The following is an 18,740-nucleotide window of genomic DNA, read 5'->3' on the forward strand; positions in this document are numbered from 1 at the left end:
CGTCTTAAAAATTTTATTGTAAGGTTCCATGGTGAGATCAAGATCAGCCCAGATATTGCTGCGCTTCTAACAAAACACTCAATTGTTCAAATGAAAGCGCAATAGATCAATTTCTAAACAAAATTTTTCAGTTTGTCAAAAATAAATGCACTTTGTATAATTATCGAGGGTAAATTTGCTAAAAACTGGCAAAATTATAATTTCAGAAGACTCATAAAGCCAGCGTACAACTAGCTGTTTTCTGAGCTTACTAAACTTAAGAAGAATATGGCCAGAGTTTTGAGGTGTCTACTTCAACAAATATAAAGCAAGTGGCTAAAAAAAAAATTTGGTCGCATTTTTGACGAAAAAAAGTCTGATTGTTGAAAAATTTAGCATAAGTTCTGGCCAACAAACTTGGATCGAACATCCCAGCAACCCTCCTTTTTATCTTTAGAGATAAAATCAATAACATTACATTTAATAATTTCAACATATTTCAGCAAAATTGACAAAATTTTAATAAAATACCAAAAATGTAAATAAAAACAGCTGAATTACGTCTAATATCCACAAAACTTTAAACCTCGATAACTCCCACTAAAAAGAGAAAACTAAAAAAATGTTCTCAATTCCATATTGTACGCTGGACGGGCTTTCTACTGATACCAATCATATCACTACCATGATTAAATCGATCGGCCAAAATTGTCTGAACAAAAAAGAAATCCATTTGAGTACATAGTTCCTCCCCCACTAAAGTGGGTTGGAACCGTTACAAAAACACCTTTTAGGAGCCATTGAAACCTTGAGATTTACTCAGAAAACATATAATCATTCATTGGGACTCATTTGAACTTAATTGTGTTCGACCATTCGTTGAACTTCTAAATGCAAACAGACTTATCTGTAATTTGGATGAAAAAATGCAGAAAGATTCCAAAATATACTCCTAATCTTTTTCTTTGCAAAGATGATCAATGGGACAAAAACTCGCTTTGTTATCGCTGTGGGGTGTTCAAAAAGATAATTATTCAGAAAAGGTGCGTAGTAGATTTGGCAAAGGAAAACCTTAATATATCGAATATAAATTCATTTTTGATAAATATCGATTTAAATTAGCGAAAAACACCAAATTGTTAGTTCCAGAGCAATTTCGGAAGAAATGGAGATAGAAATAACCCGAATCTGAGTAATGGAGATTGTTTCGGCGTTTTTTGTGTTTACACTACGGGCCAGTTTGGAGAAATTGGGCTAAGCAAGCATATTTTGTGACATTTTTCAAGATAAAATGAAAAAAAAATGTTGAATTTTTAAACAAAAATGTAGCCAAAATTCTAGCCAAGAGATTCAGGCATTTCAGCAACTCTCTTTTATCTATAAAATTAAAACCAAGAACACTATAAATAACAGGTATATCATTTTTTAAGCGAAATTCAGCAAAATTTTGGAAAAAATAACGAAAAATGCGAACAATACAACGGAAGTGAGGCAACGTTCAAAATATTCTAAAGCTCCGTGAACACTTGGAAAAGTGAAATAAAAAACCTTTTTAATTTGATATTCTACGCTTGACAAGCTATCACTGAACAATTAAAACCTATTGGAGAATATAGTTCCTCCCCCACTAAAGTGGGGGTTGGAACAATTAGTGTACATAATTGGTGGTACATCAATAACTTCGAAAGTGGACGCAGAAGACAAGCATTTTTCATACATTCAGAACCAAAATCAAAGGAAAGACAAAGAATTTGCATACTAATGTACGAAGTGCTAGTAATGTTGAATATCAGATTTTGTATACCAAAAAATGCAGCTGAAGAAATTTTGCGACCTTCCTAAAAAAACTAAATCTTCGAATTTGGTTTTATTTCAGTTCTGCCGTTAGCTCTGTAATTCAAACAGCTGGGGAAAACGAAATTTGTGAAAATTCTATTGGATCCGAGCTCAAACTCATGTTTTACCATATCAAGCTTTTTACGCAGCGCTTAATTCTGATTTAACGTTTCAGGAAATTTGGCGGACTGCTGAGCCTGCCCAGCCTAGAGACCCTACTTTTGATTGAAGAAAATGTGCGACAAAGTTTTGATGCAGCAACTGGCCGATTTCACAGCATTATTCTCGATAGATTATCAAATTTAAGGGCGCTCAAAAGCGGGGGAAGCATTATCAACAGTTTTTACTACATCTTTTTGCGAGCGAAATTGTTAAACTCGATGCGTCACGCTTATCCAACGTCAAATAGTGTCCATAGCTACTTGGATATAGAGAAAGCAACAAGGAATATCACTAAAATGTCAGTGAGTGGATTCTGGTTCAAGCTATTTTCAACCAAACTTATCGAGTACTATGTGTTGTCCCGCAATGTTGTCAAAGTTAACAGTATTGTTGAGTTCATTAAAGATGTTATATCTGATGACGTAGCATGGGTTACTCTCTTGGACGATAAATTCAAAAGAGATATTAGCAATTTAACAAATAGACTATCCGAGACCTCGTATTTCGAAAACGTTCTTTCTTGCACAAATGGTAAAGCTCTTTTTGTGAACTTATTCCATCCACTTGACAAAGACGCCAACTCTAAAGTTGACAAAGCTGGTTTTCTAACAATTTGCGAAAAATTTGGAGTCTCAGTTAGTGAGTTTTACGCCAAGAAGGACGAACATGATGTCACACGTGGGAAAGCGGAATTAGAGGACAAATTAAATGAGCTGTCAAGTCGTGAAAACTTGGAGAATTGCGAGGTGCTGATAGTTTTTCTGACATCTCACGGAGAAGCAGGTAAAATCTTCTGGAAAATATTAAGCCAGATCTTCTTGAAGCAAGTAAAATTGAATGTTCATTATAGCTAACCACAGAAAAGAGAAAAGAAAAAATAAACGAGCGGATAATAGGAGAGACAGCGAAACTCCCCGAAAATAGAAGACAGGACAAGAGATGAGAAAGGTTAAACTGAAAAGAAGATAGCTAGACGTGGTCTATATAAGACAGCAAAAAACCCCAAAAGACCAAAGAAATGATAAACAAAGAAAAAAAAAACATAGCAGGACAAGTCCTGATGTACAATTCAAAGAATTTTCATTGACTAATCAGAAAACTTGACCTAGAACGGACTATGAATGGATTGGGAAAACCATCTATAATAAATAATCCGATCCAAAAAATAAAAAAAACAGTAAAAATCAAAGTGAAATTGCCGCATGTGAACAAAAAACCACTAGCGAGAAACCGAATTTTTGTTCAAACACCGTTTTCTCACTCTACTTTAAATTTAGAGAGAAAAAATTTCACGCTGCAAAACCACTCGCTTTTTCGCTCCACTTCCTGTTTCGGCGTGACCAAAATCACTACTCCAATTTGACTTCAAAAATCATGAAAATGTGTGAACAGATCTTAAAAAAAAAGACAGCGCCCCAATACAATTCAAATTTTTTGAATTGTAAAAAAAGCTTGTCAATCGGAAAGTGAAAGTGCTTGTCATTGTGACAGGCTTCCTGTCGATTGCCAAAACATGATCTAATTTGTTTTTGAGCTGAAAAAGTTGAGTTCTTCAAACGTAGCTCACATCCTGTGACGTTCTATTTTCTCGGATAACACTCAATGTTTTTAAGAACAGCGCAACCCTGAACACAGTTCGACCTCTTTAGAATGTAAGCCAAAAGTTTACTTAGCATCATTTGCATCTCTTAAAAATCTTAGGCTATTTGCACCAGCCAAAAGCGCAGGGCAAAACTACTGCAATTTTTTCTCAAAAACGAGGTTGTCATAATTTGAGTTATTTTGGGATCATATTTGCACACGGTGGGCTATACAGCTCTAAGTTCTTAAATAATCTGTAAAGCTAGTGCAATGTGAGCTCCGCTGAGGTAAACGCCCCACCTCACAATACTTATTGTTTTTCTGACGCCAGAAGAGGAAGCATGGGCGTTATCATTTATGCGCTGAAACCTGTTTGGAAATTTTTTCAATGACGGTTTTTTTTATTTGTTGCTCTTAAACAAAATACTTCAAGATACCCTTTGATAGAGAAAAGAATAAGATCAAAAGAATCCGGTTCAGAACTCAAAAAAGAAAATTTATAATATTGTTCTAAGGAAATTGAAGCTCATCTTTTTGTATCAGATTTACTTTTAATTGCTCTTGAACGAAGTTCATAGCAATTATTGTAAACGTGTGTGTCTTTTTTATGCAAAATTTTCGCTTGACAATTTTGACTTTTCGAGTGACTTTTACGCCCTTGACGTTTTGCGTTTCGCGTGATCCACAATTCTCTCTCAATGACAATTTCAAGCAGCTGAACTCAAATGGCGGCAATTTAATACTAAAAGTCAAATGAAAAGTGCGCCGAAAGTGCTGTCAAATTTTACTTTAAATCTTAATAGTGGTATATGTTAACCTCTAATGTGGTTATTTGAAGCCCACTATTGAACTTCTTAGTCCCATTTAGGCTCCCCCTCCATCCCTCCCTCCCTTCCTCCCTCCCTCCCCTCCCCTCCTCCCTCCCGCTTGTCACCTATTCATTTTGAGTGATTTGAATTGATCTCATTCCGAAATAAGTTTGTTGCTAATATAAAAGCGATTTTTAGCTGTGACTCTCAAAGCCGTAGGGCAATGGATAGGATGTCTGACTGCTATCCCGGAGGTGTCCGAGATTTTGCGCCCATAAAAATTCTAAGCTACACCACTAAATCACCCCACCTGTCGTTCGAGAGGAATCCATGCGACGTAAGAGGTTTTTTATAGCTGCAAATCTGTAAGCTGAGCGGAGCTATATTTGCGGTGCTCTTGGTTTTTTTCAATCCAAGAAATGGATTGTATTGTTGCTCTGTCTTGTTTTGTAAGCTGTTTTTGCACCTTTTTTCATGACATTGTGTCAATACGCTGAAAAAATTCAGAAATATATTGAGAGAGGGCAGAAATGATTTTTTGTTTATGCTTTCTAGACGCTGTTTTGCAGCCATTGTGTTCATCTAGGTCTTACAGCTTCACAAAAACTGATCGCGATCTAAATAGGGGCCTAGGGAATTTTAAATTGCTCTCAAACAAAGTTTTTAGTAATTATATTATGTGTGATTTTTCGGTTGACGAATTTTTCGTCTGACCCATTAGACTTTTGGTCCTCAAAAACGGGATAAACAGGTAACGCTCGGAGGGCATTAAGTTTCGTACGCCTAAACAGTGTATAAGGATGCGATTCACCGAAACTGTTTTGAGCACGCATGTCTGAGCACCACCCTGGGTAATAACGAAGCCAACCGCTCGCCAGTCGGTCGTTTGAGAGCAGTTCGCCCTACACTAGTTGGTTTTGTTTCTATTTTTGTTGCACTAATTAATTAATTTATGAAATCCTGCCCTTTAATCGTTTTCAAAAAGCTGCGATAACTTAACGGAGTTTTATTGTATTTTGTTGGTCCTTAGACTGAAAGAGGAGTATTGGTTTTTGGGGTTTTTAAACCTGGAGTTTGATCTTTTCAGTGGGGTCTTTTGACCTGAAAGCGGAAAAAAGTAAATTTGCTGTGGATTTTGAGCGAAGAAATGTTTGTTCACGGGCTGCTTTGAATGAATGAGTGTTCGACTTTTAAATTGTTTTATGATAATGGCGCATATAGATAACTATTTCAGCCGTTTTTGTCCATTTCGCCTAATTTTTGTTTGTTTGTGGTTTGCTTGTTTTGACTGTTTTTGATCAACGCTGGATCAATTGGGAAAACTCAAGAATTGTAGTTCACTAATAATGCGTTTCAAGTTCAAAAAAGGCTCATTTTTTGTGTATCTGTAATTAGCACATTCTAGTACCTCTCGCCTTTTTCTTCAAAAATATTCGTTTTGAGTTGTTTCCCAAAATGAAAGTTTTGTTTACCTCTATGCGTTGTTAAATAAATTTATAAGGTTTATTTTTTTTATAATTTTTGTTTGTAGTCATATAACGTAATGCAACCAACTTTTTGTTAGAAAATCATGATTTTTTCTGTTGTTTATGATGTCTATCTACATTGGTATCTGGTTTCTGCAAAATTTTTGTCCTTAGGTCATTTTAAGTTTCCGCCTGTGAACATTTTTCATCTTAAATTTAGATCTTTTTCCTTTGTCTTTCTTGGATATTTAGGGTTGCTATAGTATGACTCCATTTTTACAAAGACATCTGCAACAAAAAAGAAGTCTTGTTATTTTTTTTTTTGAAATTACTCTAACGTCAAAACAAAAAGATTGTTTTGTTAAGACCTAAAATTTAGTAATTGTTTCTTTTTCTTTTCAGTTCACAGTGTACGAGTTTTATCTGCCTTATGCTTTCCTGAGTTTGTTTCATGTGGTCGAATGGTTAATTGGGTTGTTCTCTGAGTTTTTTAGACTGGTAATTGCGCGACTGTAATTAGACTGATAAGTTTTTGAGCTTATCAAGTTGGTTCATCTGTTAAATTTCAGCATCACAAGATTTTTTTTTCTGATGAACAAAATTTTAGTGGTTTCAGGGATCTTCCTGTCGATTTTTTTACAGCGACCTTTCTTTCGAATTTTAATTGTAGATGTAAACTATGTTATTTTGTACTGTTTCTGCGTGACTGTTCTGTTTTTATATTGTTTCTGTCATAATGATTTTGCTTGCTGCATTCAATGGTGTAAGTTCTGAATTTTTTCTTGCTAAGGCTCTGGTTAACACTGAAGGCGACCAATAATTGTTTCGGACAGATAATGGTTTCGACTGCAGTTGCGATTTTGCTTGGGAACTTAGAAAGCTTCGAGTCGTTTCTATGCTAATTTCGTCAAGATGTTTTTGACCATATGACGTCACACTCATTTCAATTCTACTTTCTTCATGCTATTTTTTATCTCATTTGACTTACCTCACTCTCAAACTAACTTTTACTGTTGTTCATTGATTAATGACTGCCGTCAGCTTTTCAGCCGGCTATTATAGTGCTCCATTTTTTTTTTACTTCGTCGTACTAAAATTTTTCGCTTTTACCTTAATTCATAGCTTGTTCAACATTTTGCGTGAAATCTTTTTGACTTCTCTAGGCTAGTCTCACTCTTCATTCATTCGGCTAACGATGTTTTCAGATAGCAGTTGCTCAGCAAAGCAATTCAAAATGAACAGAGTCAGTATCAAAAACGAAATCAGAAATAGAAACGGGATAAATCCATAAAGCCCAATTTTAGATGCCGGTTACTCCAACTTGGTTCTTAGTTTCCATCTCTAATGCTTATTGGTATTGATACTAGACCCCCTATCGTCTCACTGCGAAAAGGGATTAGGTTCAGCTCCAAAATGACATCAAAATAGTTGACACTTTAAAATTGATTGTGTACAAAAATCGTTTTTTTAATAGTTTTTTTTTCTCTTCAATCCGAATCGTGGCTATGGGAATCAACGGCGGGTATTTTCCGACAATCTGCCGGGTGTTTGTTAGTGTAATTGAAGAAGATGAGGCCAACTTAATATATGTTACTCTGAATGAACGTTATATGAGAGCAGCTAATAGCAACTAAGCAATTTTAAATGAAAATATGACATCTGCAATAAGTAAGAGAAAAACTGAAAGTTCTTTTCTTTGGTCTTATATTTTCTTCCATTGTCTACAAATGGTGTTACATAAATGTGTGATGAGACAGTTTTTGTGTATGGTTTTTGAATTGCTCTCGAACGAATATCATAGCACTTATTGTGAACGTGTTGGTCTTTTTTATGCAAATTTTTCGCTTGACCGTTTTTGCGCTTTTCTTCTAGAACATTCTTGACTTCTCAAGCGACATTTTCACGCTTTTGTACTTCTTTTTTGATTGATCTCTGTTGCTCTCACTCCAAAGTAAAGCTTGTTGCTAATATAAAGTTGGCTGCAGCATAGCATCAAGAAGGTCTTGATGGACGAGTGGACAGTCCTTCTGGTTAGGGATCGGGAGGTCAATGGTTCGAAACCCGGCGTGGGCAAATGTTTTTCTACCTGCCTGTTGTTCGAGAGCAATTCATTTGTCGGTTTGTTTCGCTTTTTTCTGAGTTTTTGGTTATCATAAGTGTGTTCATTCGTATTTGCAGTCACTGATTGAACAAAAAGGTATCAAAAGTTTTAGCAGATTTGATTTTTTTCTGTTCACTGAGTTCATTCTGTTCTTTTCTTTCTCGGTTTTTATGTTATGTCTTCACCAGGTTTCTCAATAAGCAACATTTCTGCAAACTAAAAATTCGATAGTCAAATTTAGACTCAAAGACTCTCACAGACTCTCTTATTTTCCAATAATGTTTTTTTTTAATTCAAATTTTTCTTATCGGTGTTTAGATCGAGAACCAGGATCAACTGAGTGTGTCACTTTTTTATCATTCTGTCAACCTCCAGATGCGGATGAGAAAGCCGAGGAGAGAATATCAGAAGATAAAGAGGAGAAAAGATCGATAGATAAAGCAGAAGAGAAAAGAATATCAGTGCGTAGAGTTCAAACAATTTTGAGTGAAAACATTGAACGCAACTGTACTACCCGACGTGTATTTTGCTGGATAATTGTCGACTCCTGCAGGGGTGAAACATGCATGAGACTTCCTTTCACTCCCGAAGAGTCTGCGAATTTGTGTACTCGGCAAAATGGCACTGCCAGTAACTCTCGAGCTGTAGGGACTTTGACAATGGAGGTGGAACCTGAGGATTATGAGGAATTTGTCGTAGCTGACTGCTTAGATGATCTTGAATCTAATGACAGTTATAGCTTTACCGATGCGAACAGTCGTGGAACAAACGTTGGAAGCCTCTCGGACTTCGAACTCAGCTCTGCGGACGATCTTCATGAAGGTATGTTAGAATTTAATTTGGCTTTGATAACCACAACAAAAACCAAAAGAAACGGTATATGAAGATCCTCGAAGTTCAACGAATTGAGTTGAATGAGTGGATTGAAACAAAAACGTTTTTGGGAATTAATATTATTTCGGATGTTTAATGAGAACAGAGACTAGATCTGTTTTGCAAAATTTGTTAATTTATTATACTGCCTGCATGGGTGAACGCAAACTAAGCTGAAGTAAAAGTAAACCGACATAAAAGTAAGCCGAAAGTTATGTAATAGTTATTTAATCTATCAGAAATATTACATTGTTAACCATTACAATCAACACTGCGCATAGTATTATAGTGCATAATGTATTCCAATGCACCAAAGACAAAAATACGTCAATTTTTAGATATCATTTTTAGACAGCTGTCCATGGCCATGCCTCTCATCTGCTGTGGGATGTTATCCGGAAACCGCGGACCGGTTATCACGGCGAAGCGCCCACCGGCCCCCAAGGGCAACTTAAAATACGGGTATCCCAAAATTTTCCGGCTTACTTGACCTCATTTTCAAAATTCGGCTTGCTTGACCGCCACCGCCTGCATGCGCGGAATAGAATAGATTGTTTTTAATAGCCGCACAGCGATAGGGGATATTATTGGCCTTCTCTTGGTTTTTTACAATTCAAAGAATTGGAATTGTATTGGGGCGCCTTCTTTTTTAAGATCTGCTCACATATTTTCCTGATTTTTAAGGTCAAAAAGGAGTAGTGACTTCGTTCACGCCAAATCACGAACTGAGCGAAAAAAACGAGTTTTTGCGGGGTGAAATTTTTTCAAAACGGTTTTTGAACAAAAATTCGCTTTCTCGCTAGTGGTTTCTTGTTAACATACGGCAATTTCACTTTGATGTTTACTGTTTTTAATTGCTCTCAAACGAAGTTTGTAGCAATTATATTAGTCCTGTTGGTCTTTTTTTTATGCGATTTTTCGCTTGACCGATTTTTCGTCTGACGCTTTTGACTTTTCGTCCTCAAAAACGGGATAAACAGGTAGCGCCCAGCGGGCATTAAGTGCTCTTAGAGCCTTTCAGCTCTGTTTCAGCTCAAACTGTTTTGGAGACTTATACTTATACTTATGGTGTGAAGGGCGGTTCTGAGAGGTTGAGAACCCCCCCCCCCCCCGTTGACCCCCATCCCCACCGCGCTGTTGCCCCCCAACCCAGTGTTGCCCCCAGTGCACCACCCCCCCCCCCCCCCCGTGGCTAGCTACTGACGAAGCCAACCGCTCGCCGGTCGTTTGAGAGCAATTCGCCCGACGTTAGTCGGTTTTGTTGTTCTAAATGTTTTTCCCAATGCATTCATAGTTCATTCTAGGCCTAGTTTTTTGTTTGAATTAAGTTTTCATTTCTCGCTAGTGGTTTTTTGTTCACATGCGGATTCTTGACATTGATTTTTTGTTTTTGTTATCTGATTTTTTAAGAAACGGTTTTCCCCAATCACTCATAGTCCGTTCTAGATCTAGTTGTTTGTGTAGTCAATGAAAATTCTTTGAATTGTACGTCAGGATTTGTCCTGCTATGTTTAATTGCTCTCAAACAAAGTTTGTAGCAATTATATTAATCCTGCCGGTCTTATTTCTTATGCGATTTTTCGCTTGACCGATTTTTAGTATGACGCTTTTGACTTTTCGTCCTCAAAAACGGGATAAACAGGTAGCGCCCAGTGTGCATTAAGTGCTCCTAGAGCCTTTCAGCTCTGTTTCAGCTCAACGGTTTTGGAGACTTATACTTATGGTGTAAAGGGGCGGTTCTTTGGTTGAACTGTTGCCTCCACCCCCCCACCGCGCTGTTGCCCCCACCCCAGTGTTGCCCCACACCCCCTCTCTCCCCATTAGACCACGGTGTCCCCCCGTGGCTAGCTACTGACGAACAACCGCTTGCTTAAAACGCAAATTTATACTATTTTGCTATTTTCAAGCTTTTTGAAAATTTTTTGACGTTTTTTGTTTTTATGAGCCCTAAGTGTCAAGGAATCTCCCCTAGGTTTTAATAATAGGTTACTGCATAGTTTCTAGTGGTAGTGGAATGGTTTAATCATTTTAATGTCACAAATTTTAGCAATTTTTTGATAAAACTTTCTTTTTTTTCAATTATTTTTTGATTTTTTTTTTCATTTTTAGGTTTTTTCAGCCTAACCAGCCAAGGAACCTCCTATAGGGTTTGAAAAAAGGTCACTGTAAAATTTCTAGGTTTAATGGAACGTCTTGCAACTTTTTAACATCACGAATTTTAACATACTTTTGACAATTTTTGCCATTTTTTTCAATTTTTTGACATTTATAGTCATTATTCAAGTTTTTTGAACCTCAAGGGTCACGAAACCTCCGTTACGGTTTGACAATAAAGTAATGGAAAATTTTGGTTGGTCATGGATTAATTTTCAACTTTTTAATATCACAAGTTTTAGCAATTTTTTTATAAAACTTTTTTGTCATTTTCATGTTTCTCTAGCCACAAGAGCCACGGAACTTCCTCTAGGTTTTAATAATATGATATTGCACAGTTTATATATGTAATGGAATGTTCTTCAAGAATGGAATGTTTAATACCACGAATTTAAGCAATTTTTAAAAATATTTGCAATTTTTACTGTTCATGAATTTTTTCGGGAACCAGAGGCCCTGGGACCTCCTCCAAGGTTTGATTATAAGCTGTTGCATAGTTTCCAGTGTTAAAGGGATGGTGAACAACATTTTTTATGGCTCTAGTTTTTGTAAGTTTTGGATAAAATTTAAGCTTTTCAGATTTTTTGGAAAATTTTTGTATTCCAAGTGTATGGATCTTTATGAGCCTGCGAAACTATATCACTATTTGAGGCTTGAAACAGGGATACCAGATAGTCTCTTGAGACTATGAAGTGTTTCTTAAGATACTAGTATCTTGAATTTTAGCAATATTTTGTTAAAGTTTGCATTTTTTTCCGAAATTTATCAATATTTTTGTTCTTTTCGACGACCATTACTAGCCAACGAAACTTTTCAGACTCGGAGATGGGTTTTTTCACGGAACGTTCGAGACAAATGGTTTTGAACTTTTTTTTACTGCGAAGTTGGAAAAAATTTTTTGGATTTTTCAGTTTTTTCTTCAAGACTTTTTTATTAAGAAGGCTAGAAAATTAGAAGTTGCGGAGTGGAATCCAATCATGAAAAATATTCCTGTCGATTTTTCTCTCTCGGTTAGGATTCCTTTTCTTTCTCGCTCACTTTTTATCGTTTTCTCATTCTATCTCTCTCTCTCTCTCTCTCTCCCTCTCTTCTGATGCCGCACTTTAGCTGCTGTTATGTGGCGTAATGTCATCATCTCTGATCCTCATTAACAATGAGTTATAGTAGAAATGTTTTTTTAATCATGAAGAATCTAACAGGCACTTTAGGAAATCTTTGTTAATTGCCCTCAAAAGCATTTTGTAGCAAATATTTTAATCCTGTTTCTCTTTGCAATTTTTCGCTTGACCGTTTTTTCGTCTGACCCATTTGACTTTCGTCTTCAGAAACGGGATATAGAGGTAGTGCGCAGAGGTCACTAAACTGAGGCTAGCTGCTGATGAAGCCAAGCGCTCGCCGGTCGTTTGAGAGCAATTCGCCCCACGTTAGTCGCTTATGTTTTTTTTTTCGTCGTTGCGATTTTTTTTACGACCATATGACGTCACAACCAAATCTTTTTTTGTTCATTCGTTCATGCAATTTCAACTGAATTGCGTACGTGACGTCATTTTTCGCTCTTATTGGAGCGAGTTTTTTTTACTCATTTGCTTGATTAAAGTTTTGGTCACATTTGACCTACCCCACTCACAAAAATGACTTCCTCACTTTGAAATTGATTTTTATTTAATTTAATTCAGAGATAAGGTCAAATGGGTGTGTGTCACGCTAAATGAAGGTTTTTTGAGAGCAGCTAATAGAGGCAGCAAAAACTTATACAGATTTTTACTCAAATTATAACCTATCAGCCTTCAATGAAAAGAAGAATTTTTTCTGTCTGTCTTTTTTACTGTTTTTTTTTAGACTGCAGATCTACGAAGCTATTGCGGCTATTTTCTGGCAATCTGCCAGCTATGTTTAACGTTTGGTTTTACAGCCAGGTTCTTCCAGTAGTTTCAATGTATGTTGTCTTTTGTTTCTACCTATGAATTTAAATACGAAAAGGCTATTGCGAAGATATTTAGTGCAGCTAGATAACAGATCTGAAAACTGATTTCAAGAGTGTCATGAACATGAAGACTGTATACTGTTAGAAAAGCAGCAACGAGTTTTTTCTTTGAATTTGTCGTCAGGGCTTTTGTTCGAGGACTATTTTCAAGGAGATGAGGCTTCTTCATTTTGGGCTTCAAGATAAAACGAAGTTTTGATTAATCAACAAATTGGCTGGTTTCTGCAGTCTTTTGTTTTAGCTTGGAAAATTTTCTTTGTTGAACATTGGCCTGGTTTGTCAAAATATTACCTTAGTTCACACGCTATTATGATTACTTCGACTTCAACTCAGATTTCAACAATCGCTTTTCTCACTACTAGTATTTATTTGGCGTTTATTGAACTGCGTACCTTATTATTTCTCTCAAACGTAGCTCTTATATAGTCAGCAATTATATTAGTCCTGTCAGTCTTTTTTAATGCAATTTTTCGCTTGACCGATGTTTTGTCTGACCCATTTAACTTTTCGTCCTCAAAAACGGGATAAACAGGTAGCGCCCAGTGGGCATTAGGTGCTCTTTCAGCTCACTAGTCTCCAAGTATGCGCTTCGAGGAAACTGTTTTGGAGACCTGTACTTAAGGTGTGAAAGGCGGTTCTTAGAGTTTGACTCACCCCCCCCCCCACACACACACACACACACACATCAGCCCCCTCACTTCACCCCCAGCCTGCACACATTCAGGCCGCAAGGGCCCCGTGCACCCAAAAACCGTTGGCCCCCACCCCAAACCCCACTTGCCCCATCCTCCCATCAGCCCCCCTCCCCCGCTGCACTCACTCACGCCCCTTCAGTTAAGCTAAAGCTAGCCTCACCAAACTGTGTCTAGCTACTGCCAAAGCCAATCGCTCGCAGGTCGTTTGAGAGCAATTCGCCCGACGTTAGTCGGTTATCTTTATTCGCTCAGCTGAGCACTGATAGAACATCAAGTTCTAGATTTCCTAGAAAAATCAATGTTTTAATTGTTCAAGAAGTGAAAAGTTTGTTTCAATCAAAATTAGTTGAATTAGTTTGGTTATATTGCAGCACTGAGTAACTTTGTATATCTAATGCCACATTCACTCCGCTTCCGGAAGCAGGAGGTAATGGAGTTGAGCGCCCATCAGTCGTTTGAAAGCATATCGCCCCACTTTAGTCGGCTTTTTTCGAACTTTATTTTGAGTCCTAATGAGAATTGGATCTTTTCCGTTTGTGTCCCCCCATTACGTTATGCGCCCCCAGTTACAGAGCACATGCCATAACATAGTGAAGCATTATGTAAAAATATGGCACATGCGTGTGGGGGTTGCAAATAATATGCGCCCACTAAGCTGGGGGCACAAACGGAAAAGATCCGGACAGTTGGATTTGATTTCTCTTGACTATCAATTTGACATATTTTTTTGCTAAATTAAAAAAAAAACACTTAAACTGTGGGATCTATTCTGTTTTGCCCCCCCCAATGTTTTTCACTCCCCCAGTTACAAATTATATATTGTTATATAGCAGGCTACTATGTAAAAAATAGCACATGCGCCTGGGGGGCGTAAAAGATATAAGCCCACTAAGCTGGGGGGGGGGGCAAACAGATATACAACTCGGTGGTGTATAATAATCATTTCTTTAATTAATTAAATCAAGTCGAAATGGTAATACATTATAATGTCTAACATGATAGACAAGTCATAATCATTTTAATTGTGCAAATCAAACACTTTTTTACTTAAAATCCATGTTTGGAACATTTAACCCAGCCATCATTATCAACAGTTTGTCTTCTTAAAATTTTATTGAGCAAGTCTTATATCTTGGAATTCGAGGGGCTCAATTCATTGTGTTCAGTAATTTCTTGGCGTTCAAAGATAAGTTTTTGATTTTTCTCTGCACAGAAATGTGGAAGCCATTTTGGTTTTAATAGCTGCGATAGTTGTAGCTCAGTGGAGTTGTTACTGGCCTCTTTTTTGTTTTTTTTTGGACCGAAATTCGGTATTTTGTTCTATTTGTCGTTTTAGCAATTTTTTTATAAAACTTTTTTGTCATTTTCATGTTTCTCTAGCCACAAGAGCCACGGAACTTCCTCTAGGTTTTAATAATATGATATTGCACAGTTTATATATGTAATGGAATGTTCTTCAAGAATGGAATGTTTAATACCACGAATTTAAGCAATTTTTAAAAATATTTGCAATTTTTACTGTTCATGAATTTTTTCCGGAACCAGAGGCCCTGGGACCTCCTCCAAGGTTTGATTATAAGCTGTTGCATAGCTTCCAGTGTTAATGGGATGGTGAACAACATTTTTTATGGCTCTAGTTTTTGTAAGTTTTGGATAAAGTTTAAGCTTTTCAGATTTTTTGGAAAATTTTTGTATTCCAAGTGTATGGATCTTTATGAGCCTGCGAAACTATTTCACTATTTGAGGCTTGAAACAGGGATACCAGATAGTCTCTTGAGACTATGAAGTGTTTCTTAAGATACTAGTATCTTGAATTTTAGCAATATTTTGTTAAAGTTTGCATTTTTTTCCGAAATTTATCAATATTTTTTGTTCTTTTCGACGACCATTACTAGCCAACGAAACTTTTCAGACTCGGAGATGGGTTTTTTCACGGAACGTTCGAGACAAATGGTTTTGAACTTTTTTTACTGCGAAGTTGGAAAAATTTTTTTGGATTTTTCAGTTTTTTCTTCAAGACTTTTTTATTAAGAAGGCTAGAAAATTAGAAGTTGCGGAGTGGAATCCAATCATGAAAAATATTCCTGTCGATTATTCTCTCTCGGTTAGGATTCCTTTTCTTTCTCGCTCACTTTTTATCGTTTTCTCATTCTATCTCTCTCTCTCTCTCTCTCTCTCTCTCCCTCTCTTCTGATGCCGCACTTTAGCTGCTGTTATGTGGCGTAATGTCATCATCTCTGATCCTCATTAACAATGAGTTATAGTAGAAATGTTTTTTTAATCATGAAGAATCTAACAGGCACTTTAGGAAATCTTTGTTAATTGCCCTCAAAAGCATTTTGTAGCAAATATTTTAATCCTGTTTCTCTTTGCAATTTTTCGCTTGACCGTTTTTTCGTCTGACCCATTTGACTTTCGTCTTCAGAAACGGGATATAGAGGTAGTGCGCAGAGCTCACTAAACTGAGGCTAGCTGCTGATGAAGCCAAGCGCTCGCCGGTCGTTTGAGAGCAATTCGCCCCACGTTAGTCGCTTATGTTTTTTTTTTCGTCGTTGCGATTTTTTTTACGACCATATGACGTCACAACCAAATCTTTTTTTGTTCATTCGTTCATGCAATTTCAACTGAATTGCGTACGTGACGTCATTTTTCGCTCTTATTGGAGCGAGTTTTTTTTTACTCATTCGCTTGATTAAAGTTTTGGTCACATTTGACCTACCCCACTCACAAAAATGACTTCCTCACTTTGAAATTGATTTTTATTTAATTTAATTCAGAGATAAGGTCAAATGGGTGTGTGTCACGCTAAATGAAGGTTTTTTGAGAGCAGCTAATAGAGGCAGCAAAAACTTATACAGATTTTTACTCAAATTATAACCTATCAGCCTTCAATGAAAAGAAGAATTTTTTCGGTCTGTCTTTTTTACTGTTTTTTTTAGACTGCAGATCTACGAAGCTATTGCGGCTATTTTCTGGCAATCTGCCAGCTATGTTTAACGTTTGGTTTTACAGCCAGGTTCTTCCAGTAGTTTCAATGTATGTTGTCTTTTGTTTCTACCTATGAATTTAAATACGAAAAGGCTATTGCGAAGATATTTAGTGCAGCTAGATAATAGATCTAAAAACTGATTTCAAGAGTGTCATGAACATGAAGACTGTATACTGTTAGAAAAGCAGCAACGAGTTTTTTCTTTGAATTTGTCGTCAGGGCTTTTGTTCGAGGACTATTTTCAAGGAGATGAGGCTTCTTCATTTTGGGCTTCAAGATAAAACGAAGTTTTGATTAATCAACAAATTGGCTGGTTTCTGCAGTCTTTTGTTTTAGCTTGGAAAATTTTCTTTGTTGAACATTGGCCTGGTTTGTCAAAATATTACCTTAGTTCACACGCTATTATGATTACTTCGACTTCAACTCAGATTTCAACAATCGCTTTTCTCACTACTAGTATTTATTTGGCGTTTATTGAACTGCGTACCTTATTATTTCTCTCAAACGTAGCTCTTATATAGTCAGCAATTATATTAGTCCTGTCAGTCTTTTTTAATGCAATTTTTCGCTTGACCGATGTTTTGTCTGACCCATTTAACTTTTCGTCCTCAAAAACGGGATAAACAGGTAGCGCCCAGTGGGCATTAGGTGCTCTTTCAGCTCACTAGTCTCCAAGTATGCGCTTCGAGGAAACTGTTTTGGAGACCTGTACTTAAGGTGTGAAAGGCGGTTCTTAGAGTTTGACTCACCCCCCCCCCCCCCCCCCCACACACACACACACACACACACACACACACACACACACACATCAGCCCCCTCACTTCACCCCCAGCCTGCACACATTCAGGCCGCAAGGGCCCCGTGCACCCAAAAACCGTTGGCCCACACCCCAAACCCCACTTGCCCCATCCTCCCATCAGCCCCCCTCCCCCGCTGCACTCACTCACGCCCCTTCAGTTAAGCTAAAGCTAGCCTCACCAAACTGTGTCTAGCTACTGCCAAAGCCAATCGCTCGCAGGTCGTTTGAGAGCAATTCGCCCGACGTTAGTCGGTTATCTTTATTCGCTCAGCTGAGCACTGATAGAACATCAAGTTCTAGATTTCCTAGAAAAATCAATGTTTTAATTGTTCAAGAAGTGAAAAGTTTGTTTCAATCAAAATTAGTTGAATTAGTTTGGTTATATTGCAGCACTGAGTAACTTTGTATATCTAATGCCACATTCACTCCGCTTCCGGAAGCAGGAGGTAATGGAGTTGAGCGCCCATCAGTCGTTTGAAAGCATATCGCCCCACTTTAGTCGGCTTTTTTCGAACTTTATTTTGAGTCCTAATGAGAATTGGATCTTTTCCGTTTGTGTCCCCCCATTACGTTATGCGCCCCCAGTTACAGAGCACATGCCATAACATAGTGAAGCATTATGTAAAAATATGGCACATGCGTGTGGGGGTTGCAAATAATATGCGCCCACTAAGCTGGGGGCACAAACGGAAAAGATCCGGACAGTTGGATTTGATTTCTCTTGACTATCAATTTGACATATTTTTTTTGCTAAATTAAAAAAAAAAACACTTAAACTGTGGGATCTATTCTGTTTTGCCCCCCCCCCCCAATGTTTTTCACTCCCCCAGTTACAAATTATATATTGTTATATAGCAGGCTACTATGTAAAAAATAGCACATGCGCCTGGGGGGCGTAAAAGATATAAGCCCACTAAGCTGGGGGGGGGGGGGGGGGCAAACAGATATACAACTCGGTGGTGTATAATAATCATTTCTTTAATTAATTAAATCAAGTCGAAATGGTAATACATTATAATGTCTAACATGATAGACAAGTCATAATCATTTTAATTGTGCAAATCAAACACTTTTTTACTTAAAATCCATGTTTGGAACATTTAACCCAGCCATCATTATCAACAGTTTGTCTTCTTAAAATTTTATTGAGCAAGTCTTATATCTTGGAGTTCGAGGGGCTCAATTCATTGTGTTCAGTAATTTCTTGTCGTTCAAAGATAAGTTTTTGATTTTTCTCTGCACAGAAATGTGGAAGCCATTTTGGTTTTAATAGCTGCGATAGTTGTAGCTCAGTGGAGTTGTTACTGGCCTC

At 37.2% G+C, this 18,740-nt stretch overlaps 2 protein-coding genes across 3 annotated transcripts in view; both read left to right on the plus strand.

Moving 5' to 3' along the window:
• The window catches only part of LOC142353110 (uncharacterized), a 576,000-nt gene that overhangs the window by 541,924 nt on the left and 15,336 nt on the right, over positions 1 to 18,740 (plus strand). The window lies entirely within an intron of this gene.
• Positions 1 to 18,740, plus strand: part of LOC142353105 (uncharacterized) — a 96,108-nt gene that overhangs the window by 74,885 nt on the left and 2,483 nt on the right. For both annotated transcript variants that reach the window (XM_075405309.1, XM_075405310.1), the window contains exons 4-5: positions 1,991 to 2,760; positions 8,253 to 8,756. In XM_075405309.1, the coding sequence (XP_075261424.1) occupies positions 1,991 to 2,760; positions 8,253 to 8,756 (1,274 nt within the window). The remainder of the gene's footprint in view (positions 1 to 1,990; positions 2,761 to 8,252; positions 8,757 to 18,740) is intronic.

The sequence above is a fragment of the Convolutriloba macropyga genome, chromosome 14, assembly GCF_964194025.1.
Source record: "Convolutriloba macropyga chromosome 14, txConMacr16.3, whole genome shotgun sequence".
NCBI lineage: Eukaryota > Metazoa > Xenacoelomorpha > Acoela > Convolutidae > Convolutriloba > Convolutriloba macropyga.